The following is a 17,633-nucleotide window of genomic DNA, read 5'->3' as shown; positions in this document are numbered from 1 at the left end:
GCCGGGAGGCTTGTTGATAGACCTAAGCTGGGTCGGTCTCCACCTAGGGTCGTACCCCCACGACCGTTCAGAATCTAGGAAGAAGAATTTCTTCTTCCAGTCATGAATAGACGAAGGGGCACCATGAAAGAGTGGCCGACCCGCCCGAAGGGCGATATAAAGCCACTCTCCGTCTCCCGGATTCGACTTCAAAATAAAAAGCCGCCGGAAAACGTTGACAGAGGCCGGAATCCCGTGCAGTAAGCACAGCGACAGGAAACCGATCCCTGTCCTCCAGGCATTCGGAGCAAGTTGTGCCGGAACCAGTTGGTATACCGTCAACAACTCATTCACGAAGCCGTGAAGAGGAAATCGTAGGCCGGCCCAGAGTGATTCTAGATACACTCCAATCCGGCCTACGGGAGGATCGGTTACCTGATCCCCCCGCATGGCGGGTTCCAAACGGAACCCTTGAAGAGGGAAAAACCACTCTTCGGTCATCTCGACCTCCAGGACGCTCATGGTGGACTCGACTTCGCTTGGAATAGAACCCATTATAGGGAAGAAAGGGATTAGGAAGAAAAATGGAACCTGTGGAAGATGCCGGAGAAAGAGAACTTCGGGCTGAAAAAACTAAGAGGAAGAAGGCAATAAGAAAGAGGACGAAAGGCCAGGGGAGAGTTTATATAGACCTCCCCAACGGCCCAGATCAGCGAGAAAAACGTTGTATCCCGTTTAGATGACAACACGAATCAGCCCGAAAGACAGAGCGCCGTATTAAATTTAGGTTGATGCTTCGGACACCGAAGTGCCCTATCGGATCGTGTGGCCCCATCATGAGCCCACGACGCGAGGACGCTTTGGAGAAAGCGTCCCAATAATGAGATATTTTCGGAAAGGAGGAAACGCCGCCTATTAAAAGCACCTCGAAGCGTCCGATAATTCGAAACGCGCAATAAATTAAAATTTTCGGAATCCATAATGACCCAGCTAAAAATACTTCCCGCGCTCAAGCTGGTAGCCAGCTGGAACTCGGAAGTCGGGGGGTAGTGTTGGGGGAAAAACCCCAGTTATGCTGCCTCGGAGGCGCTCGGTCAAAAGGCACTCGACTAAAGAGCGCCGACCAGAAGAGTGCCAAGTAGGGACGCTCGGCTAGAAAGAGCCGACCAGAGGACGCCGACCAGAAAAGCGCTCGACTAGAGAGCGCCGACCAGAGAGACAAAAGAGCGCCAAATAGAGGCGTTCGGCTAGAAGGCGCTCGCCCAGAGGGCGCCGACCAGAAAATACTAATTAGAAATGACCCCGCCACAGCGCGCCCCGCTGGGCGACCAGCTCGGCTCGGCACCCCTGCCGAGCCGATGCCTTAACCAAATATCCAATCTCCGCCTAACCTTTTAAAGGATCTGACGGCTAAATACACAACTCCACTATAACCTGCCACCATCTCTGAGCCGTCAAGGCACAAGATCTTCGCAGGTATTTGGCACGACCTATCATTAATGCATGAGACCCCCTCAAGTCTCCGATGCACTCAGTCATTTAATGAACACGGCTCAAGACGATCTCCGGATCACTGAACCATCAAAGCGTATGGCTCTCCCTGATCGCCGGTTCGCTCGGTAATAAATGCACTTACCATCTACGAACCCCAGGCCCACTACGGCCGACGGTTCAACCACTCCAACGGGTCCGATCAACCGCGACAACTCCCTGACTCCGGTCTGATCCGGCCTTATTCTCCACTACACCATTAATGAGCCAAATCGTGCCCAATTATCACAAAAGAGGACAAATTCCCCTGTCACCTCCTAGGTAACATATCCTTCTATAAAAGGGAGCCTGGGGGGAAAAAGAAAGGGAGGAGGATGAAAAACAAGTAAACAGCACAGACACGAAAGAACAGAACATTTTCTCTTCTTTGCTCTCTCCATATATTAGCCCCCTCTGACTTAGGCATCGGAGGGCCGGCGCCGGAAAGCCCGGCCACCGGCTTTTTTGCAGGACAGACGGCCACTCCACAGGAAGACGCGGCCAAGCCGGCGCACCGCCGTCCGCTGTTCCGGCAGCGGATCTCCTCCCCCCTGGTTTCGCAGCGGCCTCCGGGTCCAATTTCCAGCAACAGTCACCAACATCTCACTAGTCAGCATCCAATATTCCGTTCGTCAGCCTCAGTTAGCACACTAGCTCGGAGTAGTGGAACCCACCTCGCCATTTGACCTCATTACTTACTTACCGACCTCAACCTTCACCTGGCATTCTAGCGCCAACGGTATTTATCATCCAGCATTCTTCCTAGAGGCCGTAACTCAAGCCGACACTATTTGGTCCTAGCGCATTGCCTTGCTATGTGCATTGGGCAAGTGAACTGCACCAAAAGCCAACAATATCTGATTCACGTTAAACTCGCCACTGCCCTCATGAATCACAAAAAGAAAAGGCAAATGTTTATCTTTATTAGTTAACGATACGCCAATATGACCGATACCGGAGTAAAAGGAGGTCATATAAGAGTGTCGGAACATTTATAGATCAAGAATAATTATCAGAACTTCCTGATTCGTGCTAAATGCCGAACATGTATGCACGTGCCGACAATGCATGTCCATATACACATCTTCACCATGTGGCAGACAACAAAGAACCAAAAGGATAGGATTCAACAAAATTTGGAGTTTCTCAATGCTTGTGCAAGTCCACCGGCACATGGCGACTTACTTCTTTAATGTGAAAGTGTAAGCCGGCATGTTGCATTAATGTTGCTGGGACCTGATATGGTGACAGCTCCAGAGTTTGAAATCTCTGACAAAATTCTATGCTTTTACAACCAAGGCAACTATGAGAGCTGGAAGAGTTAGAGGAAGAGGTCTAACTAGTGGAAGGGTTAGACATGCATAGCTTACGCGCTAAGAGCAAAGAAAGTAAGGTTGGAGAAACGAATGCATATTTGAAGAGCTAACAAGGATGAACTAAGCAGAGAGAATGAGATTTAAGTCGGACGGCTTGAATAGAACTCAAGACTCTTACGAATGAGGTGAAGGCATTGATTCTAGCCTTCCTTATATAGAGCTTTCAATGGCTCAAATTAGTCAGAAAACTGCATCCAATTAGATTCCCCGCTTGACGAAATGCCATGCATCATGTCATCATTGGCTATTGAGCATATGCACAAATTGAATCATTGGCCACCTTGCATATATGAAGCGTCAGTCCTTTCTAATTTCAAAAAAATCTACCCAAATAGCTCGCCAAAAATCTGAAATCTCCACCAAAAATTTCTATGCGCTAAAAAAGAGAGCTATGACCTTAAATAGCCATGATCGAGTGAGTCAGATCTGAACCTACTATTGGCCAATCTATCTACTTCTTTAGCCCAAGCTGGATGAATAGCTCAGGCACGGAAGTATGGGGCATATGATGTGGCCCAAATCCAACCTCCTATCATGAGCTAACACACAGTATATCCAAAGAAGAAGAAAAAAAGAGAGAACTTTCCTCAGGTGAACAAAGTTTTCCTCAAGAGGGGAGACCAGTAGTTTGACTTTCGCTCGAATTAGGACTCGCGTCCAACACCAACAGACCAAAATTCCTTACCTATAAAAGGACACTTAATGTACTAGGTGCACACCATATACAATACAATAAAATACAATTTACTCTCCTTTTCAATTCTTATTTCTTTGCTGCCCCCTAAGCCCTTTCTTCCATCGGAGGACCCCCGATCGACTCAACTCGAGCAACCTTTTGTTTTCTTTCTGTGTACAATTCAGCACTTCTTCCTCCCGTGTAGATCCATCGGTGCTCATCATTAGATCAGTTTTTAGTGGTGTTGCTGGAAATTGGACCCGGGGGCCGCCGCGAAGCCGGGGAAGGAGGAGCTCCGCTGCTACAGGGGGCGGACGGCGGTGCACCGGCCGGCTGCGTCCTCCGCTGCGGGGGGGTGTGCAGGTCCTGCAAGGAAAACCGGTGGCCGGGCTCCCCGGCGCCGGCCCTCCGATGCCTAAGTCAGAGGGGGCAAGTATGTGGAGAGAGCAGGGAAGAGAGTATATGGAGAAGACAGCAAGAACATTTGGATAAGATAAAGAAGACGAAGAGGATGATGTCCTCAATTGTGTCTACGCTTCCCGGCGGGTTCAGTCCCGGGGATCTGTTTCCGTTTTTTTGTTTGTTCCCCCCCCCCTTGGTTCTCCCAGCTTCCCTTTTATAGGAGGGGATTACGTTACCTGGGAGGTAACCGGGGGATTTGTCCCTGTCTGTGATAATTGGGCACGATTTGGCCCATTTATGGCATAGTGGAGAACAGGGCCGAATCAGACCGGAATCAGGGAGTTGTCACGGTCGATCGGACCTGTTGGAGTGGTTGAACCGCCGGCCGTAGCGGGCCTGGGGTCTGTGGATGGTAAGTGCATTTATTACCGAATGAACCGGCGGTCAGGTAGAGCCATGCGCTCTGATGGTTCAGTGATCCGGAGATCGTCTTGGGCCGTGTTCATTAAATGACTGAGTGCATCGGAGGCTTGAGAGAGTCTCGTGCATTAATGGCAGGTCGTGCCGAATACCTGCGAAGATCTTATGCCTTGATGGCTTGGAGATAGTGGCAGGTCGCAAGCCGTAGGAGTTGTCAGTCCCTTGGACTTTAGGCGGAGGTTGAACATTTGGTTAAGGCATCGGCTCGGCAAGAGTGCCGAGCCGAGCTGGTCGCCCAATGGGGCGCCCTGTGGCGGGGTTGCTTCAAGTACTCCTGGTCGGCGCCCTTTAGGCGAGCACCTTCTAGCAGAGCGCCTTGGCGCTGTCTTTGGTCGGCACTTTCTAACCGAGCAGCTTTGGGTGGGGCACCTCTTGGCGCGCGCTCTGGTCGATGCCCTCTAGTCGAGCGCCTTCCTGGTCGGCATCCTTTGGCCGAGCGGCTTTCCGGTCGGCGCTCTTCGGCCGAGCGCCTCTGTGGATATATGACTTAGGGTTTTTCCCCTGACAAGTGGCAACAACAATAATAATTGTACAAGGAAAGATAAGGCGAATTTTCAGCTTAAATTAAGTTTTGTCTTAGTCCATAGTCCAGTCTAATCATACATCGGCAAGGAAGGGTTCTTTTTTTTCCGCCAATCTGCAATACGTGCATCGCTAATGGCCGTCATGTTTTGCTGTTTGCTGTAGGTGAGGTGGAAGAGCGGGCGCTCCTTTCACGCAGGGAAAAAAAAACTATACACCCCTCGCGATCTGGGGCTGGATATGGAAGCCCATCACTCGTTCTCATGTCTGAATACCCCAGATCATTATCTCAATAGATTGATGTAAAGATAAGAGTCCAATCGGAGACAAGAATAAAATAGATTCGGATAAAGTTATACTAGCTAGGGTAAGAGCATCCCAGATAGGTGAGTTTAGTGATCGTTATCCCAACAAAGAACTCAATAATTCATGGACTTCATATCTAAATAATTGCAGAGGAAGGCCTAGTTGGGAGCAATATACTAATTAAGCATCATTGCATATCAATAATCCGGATTGACCATGAGACAATTATTGGGGCTTATTGATGCTGCATCTCCGTCAAATTAACGTTGGGGCAGTCGCGACCAGAGATGTCAACCTTTCACCAGCCACTCATTCCGCTTACGCTCACTCAATAGTCATATAATTGAGTTGGCTTCCACTGCTCAATCTTGTTACGAGCCCCACGTTGCTCTCACCTATTGCTTCTTTGACGATGCGCTGAGATTACCAGCCATCCTGGCTCGACTCACGAGCAAAACTTGGTGCGTCCCAAATCCAAGATTTGCAGGGTTATCCCTGTTCAAACTCCGCACGCCTTCCAGCCACAGCGAGTGGAAAACGACCCTGCACCAAATTACAACGAAACAGGAGAGGAGTGAGCGAACGAATGGGAGCAGGAACGCCTCTAATCCATCGCAAGGGTACTTTCCTACGACCGACTTACGCGTTTCCCGGGATATTTAAAAACCCAAAACGGCGACTCTCGGGGATGACCTTGTCCATCTCACGCTGACCTGTCCCTTTCTCCCGCGTCACCACGCTCCGTCATCGCCCAGTTATGCCCACCCCCCGGTGTCACATTTCTTCCTTCGTCCATCCAGAAAATAACAAAAAGCGAATTCGGTTGATGAGGGAAGTTCCGAGGGCTGTTCCTGCGGTAACTTGACTGAGGGTGACCAGATCCTCGCCCGACGGAGAGCAGTTTGTTTCAAGTGCCACCTCCGGTCTCGAGACGAGATGAAAGGATCGGGTTCGTTCTTGCTTTCTTTATTTCTTCCCTTTCGTTCCTCGCCGGCCGTCACTCTTCTTGCAACTTAATCTTCTTTGGAATTAGGAAACAGGAAAGAGAAAGAGAAAGCAAAAGAGAAAGAGAAGAGAAGCGAAAGCGAGAAAAGAAGAAGAGCCAAGAGAGAGGAGGAATAGAGAGAAGAATAAAAGGAAGAGGGAGAAGAGCAAAGAGAGATCTACTCGGAAAAGAATGGCGAAGCAGGGTCACAACAACACCCACAACGACAGCGTCCGCATCCCCATCGGAGAACGGCGGCAGCATCGAGAGGATGGTAGAAGCGACACCACCACGGCGGCCTTCGCTACAAGAATCAATCAGATAGCGCCCACCGCCACCCAGGTGAGAGAAGAAGAACAACGATATAGTACTTCTCTTCTCCATCTGCCACCCCGTATCTTGTTTTCTCCTTGAATTCTTCGTTTCATTCTTTCGTCTTCTGTTCTTGAAGTCCTGTGTCTGAGCTGACCCCCCTTTTCTTGAACAATCATCCGTCGTAAAATTTTAATTTCAACCTCGTCCAATTATATATATCTCCGAATTCAGCTAGCTGTTTATCAATGGACTAGTTTTCGGGGTAAAAGAATGCCCATTAGAGAAATGAAGGTGGTTGGGCTGCTCCTCCATCATCTTCTTTCTTTGTTCCTTCCTGAAGAAAAGAAAAAGACCCATTGGAGAGTCTCTCCACCCCTCCCAAACGGTAGGTGGACTGTTTCTAAATTTTCATGGACCCACCAACATGGCACGGTCGTTGCAATTCTCTTCTGTTCACACGGTGCATGCTCTGAACAAAATCTAGTTTTATTTTCCCCTCTGGTTTAATTCAATGCATCTCGGTGTCTTGCACTCAAACACATTCAAGAATTTTGTCAGCATACGCTGAAGCGTCCTTCAATGGAGCTTGTTGCTTGCCTTACATCATGTATCAGACCCTAATTTCTTCCAGGGGTCAGATGGGTTTGTCTTTCTTGGTTCTACTTCCAGCCCATGATGTGATGTGATTAAGCTCTTTATGTTATTTAAATCCTCAAGCATACCCATGCATATATTTTGTAAAGCATATTTGAATAAAGAATAGGCTTGTGAAAGCGAGACATACCAACATTAACAACTCTCACAGATATCTCTAGTCCTGTTACAGATTTTTCATTTCTTTCCTAATGTTTAAATAAGACTGCGTTTAGGTCTAAGTCAGAGGACCATTGTGTTGGTTGTCCCAACCTAAAGCCCAACTCTAACTAGGTCAGTCATGGGTCGCTACAAAGGGCCGAACAAAATATGGAATGAAATTCCAGTACTAGCAGCCCAAGTGGCGACGCGATCTGAAAAAGGCCCAACTTGTTCTGAAAAGTAGTGGATCCCATCTTTAGTACAAAACAAGGGTCAAAGTTAGACATGAGCCCAAAACAAAGCAACCATCCCACATGGTGTCCCTTTTAATTTTTTTGTTTTTGAGTACGGAGCGCCTCTAAGAAAAATATAGTTCTTACCGACTAGGAGCTGTTAGCCGGCAAGGGGTGAGGATCACTCGGTGTTGTGATGTATGCACGGATATCGAGGAGATCATTGACCATATCCTCTTATGGTACCCTAGAGGCAGAGAGATATAGAGTAGGTCATCTGATCTTCTGCCCCACTTAGTCGTGTCGGCACAGAATTTGATTTATCGGCTGAGAGTCTCCATGCAGAGTCCTAGTACTGTTAAAGCAGAGATCCTATGAGTATATTTGGCTTATTATATATGGTTGGATAGGAATGTCGGCCTATTTAAGGATAAGAGGTTATCTCCGAGGATGGTGGTGAACAGAGCTATGCTTCATGTGAGGGAGGTCACCGAGGCTGCCGTTATGTTCTCTTCTGGAATGGCCAGGAACATCTGAGGTACTCTTTCCGCTGTTTCAGCACCCAGGTTCACCCTTATTCCTCGGGTGCTCCCACCCTTTGGTCATCTCAAAGTGAACTTCGATGGTAGTATGTCGGTGGATAGGACGTCTGGAGGTGTTGGATTTGTGATCAAAAATCATCAAGGTAGGATGATAGTAACGGATGGTCGCTGCACGCCTGGACTCACTGCAATTGGAGCTGAGCTGCGGACAACTTGGAAGGGTATCTCCTATGCGAGGCGGGTACTTGGTGCTAAGCGTGTATGCCTCGAGGGGGACCCCTCCATAGTGATCGACTGGGTTCGGGAGGTGGACAGATATGGTGATGGTGACCCTCTTATCTATAATACTCACAGACTGGCTCAGGAGTTGAGCTATTTTCAGGATTTACATGTATTCCGAGAGGCGAATAACGCAACAGACTAGATCACCTCATTTGTTGCTCGGTACTCTAGAAAGAACATTTGGACATCCGTAGGAGACATACTCTCTACCTTATACTCTTTACTTTTTTTTGATCTGATGGGATACACTCACGTTAGAGCTATATGAATTATCATTTTTTATCAAATAAAAAAAATAAAAGAAAAAATATGTAGCTCTTCGGGCTGCTCGCTAGCTTAGATTGCTTGCATTCTGCCAGGCTATTTGACTCCAAGTTCTAAAACAATTTCGTCTCTCTCTTTCTCCTTGCTTGCAGGTTGACAGAGCCAGAGTGAATCAAGGAGCAGCAAATGCCAATTTCACCGGCAAGCTCGCCATGATCCTCTTCTTGACACACCTCCTTGCCCTTGCCATCCTTATCACCTTCCTCTCCGTCCGTGGCTTCATGGATCGGGCGCCCGCATTCCATCCCATCTACTGGTACGTCCCCCTCTTCACCTCCAGCGCATCCTCCGCCCTCACCGCCCTCCTATGGCTCCTCCTCACCCTCCGCCACCCTTCCAAAGCCCTCAAGGCCTCCCTCTGGCTCTCCCCCTTCCTCACTTGCGCCGTTGCCATGCTCCTCCTCGCCAACGGCACCGGCTCCAGCCTGGCTTGCGCGGCGCTCGCCCTCGCTCTTGCTCTCATCCAGTCCCTCTACGCCTGCTGGGTCACGCCGCGACTCCCCCATGCATACCAGATCCTCTCCGCCGCAACCCCTGCCGTCCAACCCTCCGTCGCCATCGCCAAGTACATCGCCGCCATGCTCCTCACGGGCCTCGCGTACTCCTCATTCTGGATCCTCGGCGTCGGCGGTGTCGCGGCCGACAGAGCCTCGAGATTCGGCCCGCTTTACGTGCTAATGCTGCTTTTGAGCCTCTGGTGGAGCATGCAGGTGATGAGATACCTGGTTCACGTCGCGGTGGCGCGGGTGGCCTACATGAAGCTCGCCCGCGGCGCCGAGGAGGCGTTCCGGGGAGCCACCGGGGCGCGGTGGCTCGGGGGCGTCTGCCTGGGGGCGGCGGTGGCGCCGGTGGTCGGGGCGGTGAGGGGCTCGGCGCGGGCGATGGGCCTGGTGGCAGGGGACTCGGACGAGTTCCTCTTCTCGTGCACCAGCTGCTACATGGGAGTGGCGGACCGGCTGGTGGCGTGGGGAAACCGGTGGGGGCTGGTGCATGTGGGGGCCCATGACAAAGGCTTCGGGAGGGCGTCGACCGAAACGTGGGAGATGTTCGTGAAGCAGGGGATGCGGCGGCTCATCGACCGCGACCTCACCGGATCGTTCTGCTTCTTGTGCGGGGTCGCCGGAGGTGCGGCGGCGGCGCTGGTGGCGGGTTGCTGGGCGCTGGCGGTCGAGAGCAGCTACGTGACGGGGATTACGCTGTATGCCTTCATCATCGGCTATTTCATGGTAACACTAATAATAAGGCTGCATCCTCCCTATATATTGCATTTTTTTTTTGACCTTTAATTTCTTCTTCCTAGTGTTGAATCAATCTACTTTTACGGAATTGATGATCATGTTCATATAATGTTTTCATCTAAGAATTCAAATACTAAGCATGGTTCTGATGTTGAATGACAGATTCGGATTGCCATGGCCTGGCCTCAGGCATGCGTGGCAGCGTATCATGTAGCATACGCAGAGAACCCACAGAACAGCCGTCTGGGTTCGCTGATACCTAATCGAATAGGGGAGCTGCAATCCTCTCTGGACTGAACTCAAAACGGATTTTGAGGTCACCGTGTACAGTTCCAGCCATGCGCCATGGCCACAGCTCATCAAGCACATCGATCGTTTCCTGCAACCAGCTGGCTGCTGCTGATTCGCGCAACTCAGCATCCGCCCCCAAGGATACAGATTGCAGCAGCACTTCTGCTTGTCAAGTTTATCAACTTAAAGACGTTGATGAATATTTTTTTTACTTTCTACTTGTATGAAGTTACCAGGTATCCTCGAGAAACAACGGTGAGCAGTTTGTTCTAAATTGACCCCCCAAATCCTACGACTGTGCAAACTAATTCATATAGGATATGATATGAAGTTTCCGTGCATATAAAAAGATAGGGAAAAAATAGAAACAGCATACAATGAATCGCTGAATTTAAGTACTTTTTGGATCAGGGAGTTGAGTCTAGCTCATCAGTGCAATGCTGCTCGGTGAACTGTGAGCAGATATCTGCACATTGGGAAAATATGACCAAGTTATGTCATAAATAATCAACAGAATTTCATTATAATCCCGATATATCAAAGACTCAGAATTTGCTGTCTGAAAAAAATTGCTGCGAGGTGCATCCAGTGTTCAGATTTTGCTGAATAAGGAGGATGCTATGGGTTCTATGAGACAGTGCCTGAGGTTTTTGATAAACTGGATGTAACGAGTGACGCAGTGCCAGGATAACATCAAGTGGGAATGATTCTTGATGTCTTATTGGAAAAACTTACTAGCAATCTGCACAATACCCTTGTGCAATGGAGAAAGCAAATACCATTGCACAGTATCAAATTATGTAGTTTAAATGAGATATTAACCTGCTAACCTCTTCCAAGAAGATGCTGAAAATAGTTGTAGAATCCAATGGTGGGATTACTAGCCTAGTCAGCACCAGTAAAGACCTTCAACTCCTCAAAAAAGTAAGAAAACAGAGAGGAAAGATAGACAAGCTACCATTTCCTGCAGGTACCAATGGATGAAAGAAGCCGCAAAAGCAGCAAAAGCCACTAACATGCCATGTGTATGCATATGCAATTTGGATGGCAGAGTCGCACAACATAACCCATTATTTGACAATGCTGAGCGGCGTTGGGATAAGATTCATTATCAGAATAGCTAAAAGTTTCAATGGAACTTAATACAAGAAAGTCACCAATGAGCTTTGATTAAGACAGATTTTCAGGCCAAAACAGCACAAAAGGGAAGCAAATTTCACCTTAAACCAGCATTACATAACGTTGTTTCATTTGACCACGAAATCATCACCACGAAGATTCAGGTCATCGCAACATATAAATAAGGCAGCCAGAAGTAACTCTGTCGACCTCTGCATCGGGAACAGTGTCATGACAAAGATGAAGATTTATGATCTTGGTAAGGCTCATCTCAAGCATGCTGGAAGCAGCAAACCGTCTAACAAGGCGTCTTGCACTTGCATATAGGCCATTTCAGAAAGCTTGATGTGAGGACCCGTGCGGGCGTGTGTTTAGTTCCACATCGGTTATTCGCTGGGTAGATCTTGGGTACTTATACAGGATCAAGGAACTCAAATAACTTTCCGGCTAGCCATTTTGGGTGAGGTCCTGGGTTGTTACTAATGGTATCAGAGCGGACCCGGCCCATAACTTATGTGGACTAGGGAACACTGCAGCACGGATCAATTGGGGTTGACCACGGACAGATCGTGGTGTTTGTGATTAGATTTGAATGGATTTGAACCCTTAGCCTGACGAGGACGTCAGGACTTGAACGGGGGGAGTATATGAGGACCCGTGCGGGCGTGTGTTTACTCCCACATCGGTTATTCGCTAGGTAGATCTTGGGTACTTATACAAGATCAAAGAACCCAAACAATACCTTTCGGCTAGCCATTTTGGATGAGGTCCTGGGTTGTTACACTTGATATGAAAGAGGCATTTACTCTAGAGGTTATTCATGAACTATCTCCATCTCTACTATTTTAAGGGCAGAGGCTTTTGCGACCGGACTCTTCCTTTGTAAGTGCAATATTTTGTTGGAATTTATCTGATTGAACCCATCTGGATGTGGCCCACACTAGCACACATCGGGATTTGTTTTAGTTGTTTTAATTTGAACTGTGTTTTGGTTCAAGATAAGCCTTCGATATGGTGATGGAATACATTTTGTAGTGGTTGCAATAAAATTAAATTCTAGGAGTGCAACAATCCTTTCCTTTGACACTGGTCCTGTAAACGAGTGAAAAATGCCTTGTACAGTTTCCCTTTTCCCTTTCAGCCAATCCAAGAGTTCAATTCACTCGAAAGCGGGGTAAGCCCATCTTAATCTCCGTAATTGATTCTGATACCATCTCTAATGGGTGAGGCACGTTATAGACTTGGTTCCCAACTCATCCAAGAGTGCTTATGAGGTCCTCCTTATCATGAATATTCGGAGTTGGATTTGGAAAATCAAGATACTTCTTGTTGCTGGAAATTGGACCCGGGGGCCGCCGCGAAGCCGGGGAAGGAGGGGCTTCCGCCGCAGGGGCAGTGATCGACGGCGTGCCGACTGGTGGCGTCCTCCTGGAGGGGCAGAGCTCCGCCGCTGGAAGGGTGGTCGACGGTGCGCCGGCTGGTGGCGTCCTCCTGGAGGGGCAAAGCTCCGCCGCTGGAAGGGTGGTCGACGGTGCGCCGGCTGGTGGCGTCCTCCTGGAGGGGCAGAGCTCCGCCGCTGGAAGGGTGGTCGATGGTGCGCCGGCTGGTGGCGTCCTCTACTGTGGGGTGCGAGTCCTGCAGGAAGAACCGGTGGCCGGGCTCCCCGGCGCCGGCCCTCCGATGCCTAAGTCAGAGGGGGCGAATATGTGGAGAGAGCAGGGAAGAAAATGTGTGGAGAAGACAGCATGAATATTTTGATCAGATCAAGAAGATGAAGAAGATGATGTCATCCATTGTATCTGTGCTGTTCAAGAGGGTTCAGTCCCGAGGGTCCTGAGAGTCCTCAGAGTCCAGACCCCAGGGTCTAGTTACCAGGGTCCAGTTTGGGTCCGAGTCCCTTTCCCAGTCCAGTCCCTTTCCCCTTCCCCCCAGGTTCCCTTTTATAGGAGGATTCGGTTACCTGGGAGGTGACAGTAGGTTTGTCCCGTTCTGTAATAATTGGGCACGATTTGGCCCATTAATGGCGTGATGGAGAACGGGACCGGATCAGACCGGAATCAGGGAGTTGTCACGGTCGATCGGACCTGTTGAAGTGGTTGAACCGCCGGCCGTGGTGGGCCTGGGGTCCGTGGATGGTAAGTGCATTTATTACCGAATGAACCGGCGGTCAGAGAGAGCCATACGCTCTGATGGTTCCGTGATCCGGAGATCGTCTTGGGCCGTGTTCATTAAATGACTGAGTGCATCGGAGACTTGAGGGAGCCTCGTGCATTAATGGCAGGTCGTGCTGGATTCCTGCGGAGATCTTATGCCTTGATGGCTTGAAGATAGCGGCAGGTTATAGTAGAGTTGTCAGGTCCCTTAGAGGGTCAAGCGAGAGTTGAACTATTTGGTAAAGGCATCGGCTCGGCAAGGGTGCCGAGCCGAGCTGGTCGCCCAATGGGGCACCCTGTAGCGGGGTTGCTTTTGAGTACTCCTGGTCGGCGCCTTCTGGGCGAGCACCTTCTAGCCGAGCGCCCCTACTTGGCGCTGTCTCTGGTCAGCGCTTTCTAGTTGAGCGCTTCTCTGGTCGGCGCCCACTGGTCGGCTCTTTCTAGCCGAGCATCCCTACTTGGTTATTTCGGTTGGGCGGTTCTTGGCGCTTTCTCTGGTCGGCGTCCTTTGGCCGAGCGCCTTTCCGGTCGGCGCTCTCCAGCCGAGCGCCTCCGTGGCGATATGACTTGGGGTTTTTCCCCCAACACTTCTCATGGGCAGTGAGGAGCACATCCGAATAGTCCCGTGATTGGAGTCAAGTTGGTTTCAAAGATCAAGATGTTAATTGCTTCATCTTCATGTAAGTTATATTGCCATATAGTTTAATATTATGGTATCAAAGCAGGTTATTAGGCATAAAGATTGAAGCCTTGTTTGTTAAATATTGCCCATCAAGATCCCACGGATGTATAGATGTGCCCAGCCACCCTAGCCGCATGGCCCATCGAAGGATCCGGGCTTTGTTGGATTCCATGGCCGTAGCTAGAAGGGCCACCACCCATGGATCTCCTAATATTAGTTTAAATAAAAAAACTAGAATAACGGGGGTGTAAGGAAACAAAAAACAAAAAAAAACAAAAGGAGGAATGTGAGAGAATGACGGCGCTCATGGTTTCTTGCTGTCGTACCACCGAAGAGGGGTCTCCGATAGACATTGGACCAGGATTTGGCAAGGAGGGGTGCTGGATTAGGTCACCTCCTCTCTGCCCAATCGAAGGAAGAAGATGAGGATTAATGGGATTCGGGTTTTGGGTTTCGACCCAAAATCCGAAACACATTGCATGAAGGCGCGCAGTTGGGTCCCGACCGTCACGAGCCAAAACGTCCTAGCTCTAGCTCTCTTGCTTTCTACTTTGCTTAAGCCAAAGGGTTCTGGGTGCCAAGGGCATGGCACAAGCCAACAAGAGCTAGAGCATTGGAGGAAGGCTAACTCGTCCATAACCATAGGGGCTAATGGAGAGGGGGATTGTCTCCCGGTCTGTGACAAGCTTTCAAGGCTAAATCTAGGAACTGATAAACAAAGTTGACTTTAAACCCTTGAGTCAAGCAAAGGTCAAGAGGTGGAGGAGGAGAAAAAAGAAGAGATCGAGAGGTGGCTTGGAGAGAGCTATGTTGAAAAAACTTATCTCAAAGAGCACCTTAAGGCAGGCAGCACATTGGCTCACAATCACTAGAATGGTCCTAGCACTGTGGATGGAGAGAATTAACACCAAGGTAGAGATCTTGCAGCATCAAAGGAGGAATAGAAGTGAGTAGTGTTCCTAGTTGGCTGAGATCTCTAGCAGTGGGACAAGCCAGCGACCACCTCTTTGCTTGCATGAACCAACGAGGCAAGAGCATCATAGACGACGAGAAAGCGAAGAGCTCTACAGAACATCTAGGGCATTTTGATTTGGGGTGGGGCTTTCAGGGTGAGAGCGTAACTAATTTAAATATTAAATAAAATAATAAATGTATCTTGCTTCTACTCATGGGCTTAACCAAATCGAGCACCCTTCTTCCCGGGCATGACTTGATTAATTTGTGAGTTACATTCTGAGTTTGAGACTGGCTTTTCTGGGAGTCGAATGAACCAGAACCGACTTGTTCACAGAAAGCTTGGTTCTTTTTCAGGTTAAGGTACTTGGGAAAATGTGGCAAAATCCAACTCTCTTCCCTTTTCTAAATGTAGCAACAGTTATGAGATTGTATCATAGATCTGTTGTTCACCATTTTCTAATTGTAATGAGCCTCATTTTCTAAAAGAATCATCACAACACATTTAGTTTGTTTACCCTTCAATACATAGACTTTCGACTTTATCATTGTCACAGATGAATAAAAATCGACGCTACTGATACTTTAAAATGGTCATACCAGAAGGCAAAGGGGAAAATAACTGCAGATTCAGCCTATTCCACTATGGCCTCGCCCTCCATATCTTGAGCACCTGATGTTTCCATTGCCTCCACAACCTGCATATTAGAAGGATCTATTAAACCAAGGAACTAAATTAAACAATGCAAATATTAGATATATAGAGCATTGAATTACACATATCGAAGACAAAACACCATCTCAGATAGGGATGTACAATTAATACATCTTTAAGACGATGTTCACCGTACAAAACATAGCATAAAGCAAAAACATGATTATGTATCCCTCACATTTCAAAAATTGTAGAGGACTTTGGAGTGGAGAAAACTCTGATATACTTGAAAAGTTCCATCTATTGGTCAAAGATGCAAAAAGATGAAACCTAATTAATCAAGGGCTATGTAATAGTGCATCAAAGCTCTCTAATAGAAAGCTCGGTCTTTATACACCATTACCAATACCCAGCAAATCATGAGAGAGTGTCTCGATAAATTTCTTAGAAGGTTTGTCAGGAATGGGACTCAGCCATGATTGCTATCGTGGTGGTTGATTGACTTAGCAAGATAGATACTTGATTCCTTGCAAGAGTATGATAACTAGAGAAGGAGCAACTTGTTTACTCTTTCAACATATGCGAAAAAAAATTTGGCTACCTTTTCCATAATATCAGATGGAGAGAGTCAATTTTTTTAGCAATTTTAGGAGAATTTTGGACAGCACGATGGATACCAAATTGAAGCAGAGCACTGGCTTTTCCAGGCAGATAATTAGATAGATGGAGATCGTGGAGCGTATGATGATGTACCTCCTTCGAGGCTATAATTTCAAGCATCCAAAGACTTGGGATGATAGCTTGCCCTATTTTCAATTTACCTACAGTCGAGCTATCCATGGTTCTGCATAAAAGTCATCATTTATGCTCTGCTCTAGGCTATCTGTAACAGAGTTCTTTTGGCTTAGAACATACCGTTGGTTTTGCTCTAAAAAATAGCAAGGAGAAGGGGATCAGGCATGAGCTTCAAGGTTCCTTGAGCATATTTGAAAGGTGCATCAAAAGATTGAGGCACACCTACATAAATTACAACAATAGTACGAGAAGTTTTCAAGAATTCCTGAAGTATTTAGTATCTATCGTATGAGAATGTTACTTCTTTCCAAAAAAAAGCAAGTTCACTCAATTTTAATTTGCATAGTTTTGATATTTTCTTTACATTTTGTCTATCATTTTCTAAACAAAAAATGCCCTTCCATTTTTCTTAAAACATGTGAATTACCTGTCGAAACTGTTCTTGTTGCTCTTAAGTATTTGAGTTTGGACGGAGTTTTTTTCCAAATGAAACTAGCTAGATGATTCTGTGTAGTTATCCCTGATTGGGTTCCAGCCATTTAAAAAAAAGAGAAATGAAAGGAGAAAAGCTCTTCGCTTGAACTCCTTTCTACGAAAGTATTGTCCACCTAAAACTCAATAAACAGTCCTACCTAATTACATGCTAATGAATATGGATTTTTATTCTTGATAATCAATAAACCGTCCCACCTAAGCACACCCCCATCCCAATCATAAGCTAATAAATGTAGAATTTTTTTTCTTGATAAATAATCCCATCCAATCAGATTTCAATGGATATTGAAAATTTTTCAGATCTATATATGCCCAATCAAACGCATGGGAAGATTTTTATTTTCAAATCAAGGATAAACAAGTGGTGTGTTCTTGATATAAAAACTGACAAACTAAATCAATCAAGAGAGAATTTTCCCAGATTTTGATACTAGGACCTTTCTTCATCCGTATCATCTCATATATTATGCCATTAAGCCCTGATCACATCTTCTGGCTAAAGAT

At 47.5% G+C, this 17,633-nt stretch overlaps 1 protein-coding gene across 1 annotated transcript; it reads left to right on the top strand.

Annotated features, from left to right (window-relative positions):
- Positions 1–6,210: 6,210 nt before the first annotated feature.
- LOC103723050 lies at positions 6,211–10,674 on the top strand. The gene is made up of 3 exons (XM_008813844.4): positions 6,211–6,598; positions 8,840–9,973; positions 10,148–10,674. The coding sequence occupies exons 1-3, from the start codon at positions 6,449–6,451 to the stop codon at positions 10,280–10,282; spliced, it is 1,419 nt and encodes a 472-aa protein (XP_008812066.1). The 5' UTR covers positions 6,211–6,448; the 3' UTR covers positions 10,283–10,674.
- Positions 10,675–17,633: the final 6,959 nt, after the last annotated feature.

The sequence above is a fragment of the Phoenix dactylifera genome, chromosome 16 (genome assembly GCF_009389715.1).
Source record: "Phoenix dactylifera cultivar Barhee BC4 chromosome 16, palm_55x_up_171113_PBpolish2nd_filt_p, whole genome shotgun sequence".
NCBI lineage: Eukaryota > Viridiplantae > Streptophyta > Magnoliopsida > Arecales > Arecaceae > Phoenix > Phoenix dactylifera.
The sequence above is the reverse complement of the archived record's forward strand: the minus strand, read 5'-3'. Positions and strand labels throughout refer to the sequence as shown.

Coding starts and splice junctions, on each gene's coding strand:
- LOC103723050 (XM_008813844.4), top strand. CDS start 6,449: ATGGCGAAGCAGGGTCACAACAACACCCACAACGACAGCGTCCGCATC. Junction 6,599..8,839: donor TAGCGCCCACCGCCACCCAG/GTGAGAGAAGAA, acceptor CCTTGCTTGCAG/GTTGACAGAGCCAGAGTGAA. Junction 9,974..10,147: donor TCATCATCGGCTATTTCATG/GTAACACTAATA, acceptor GTTGAATGACAG/ATTCGGATTGCCATGGCCTG.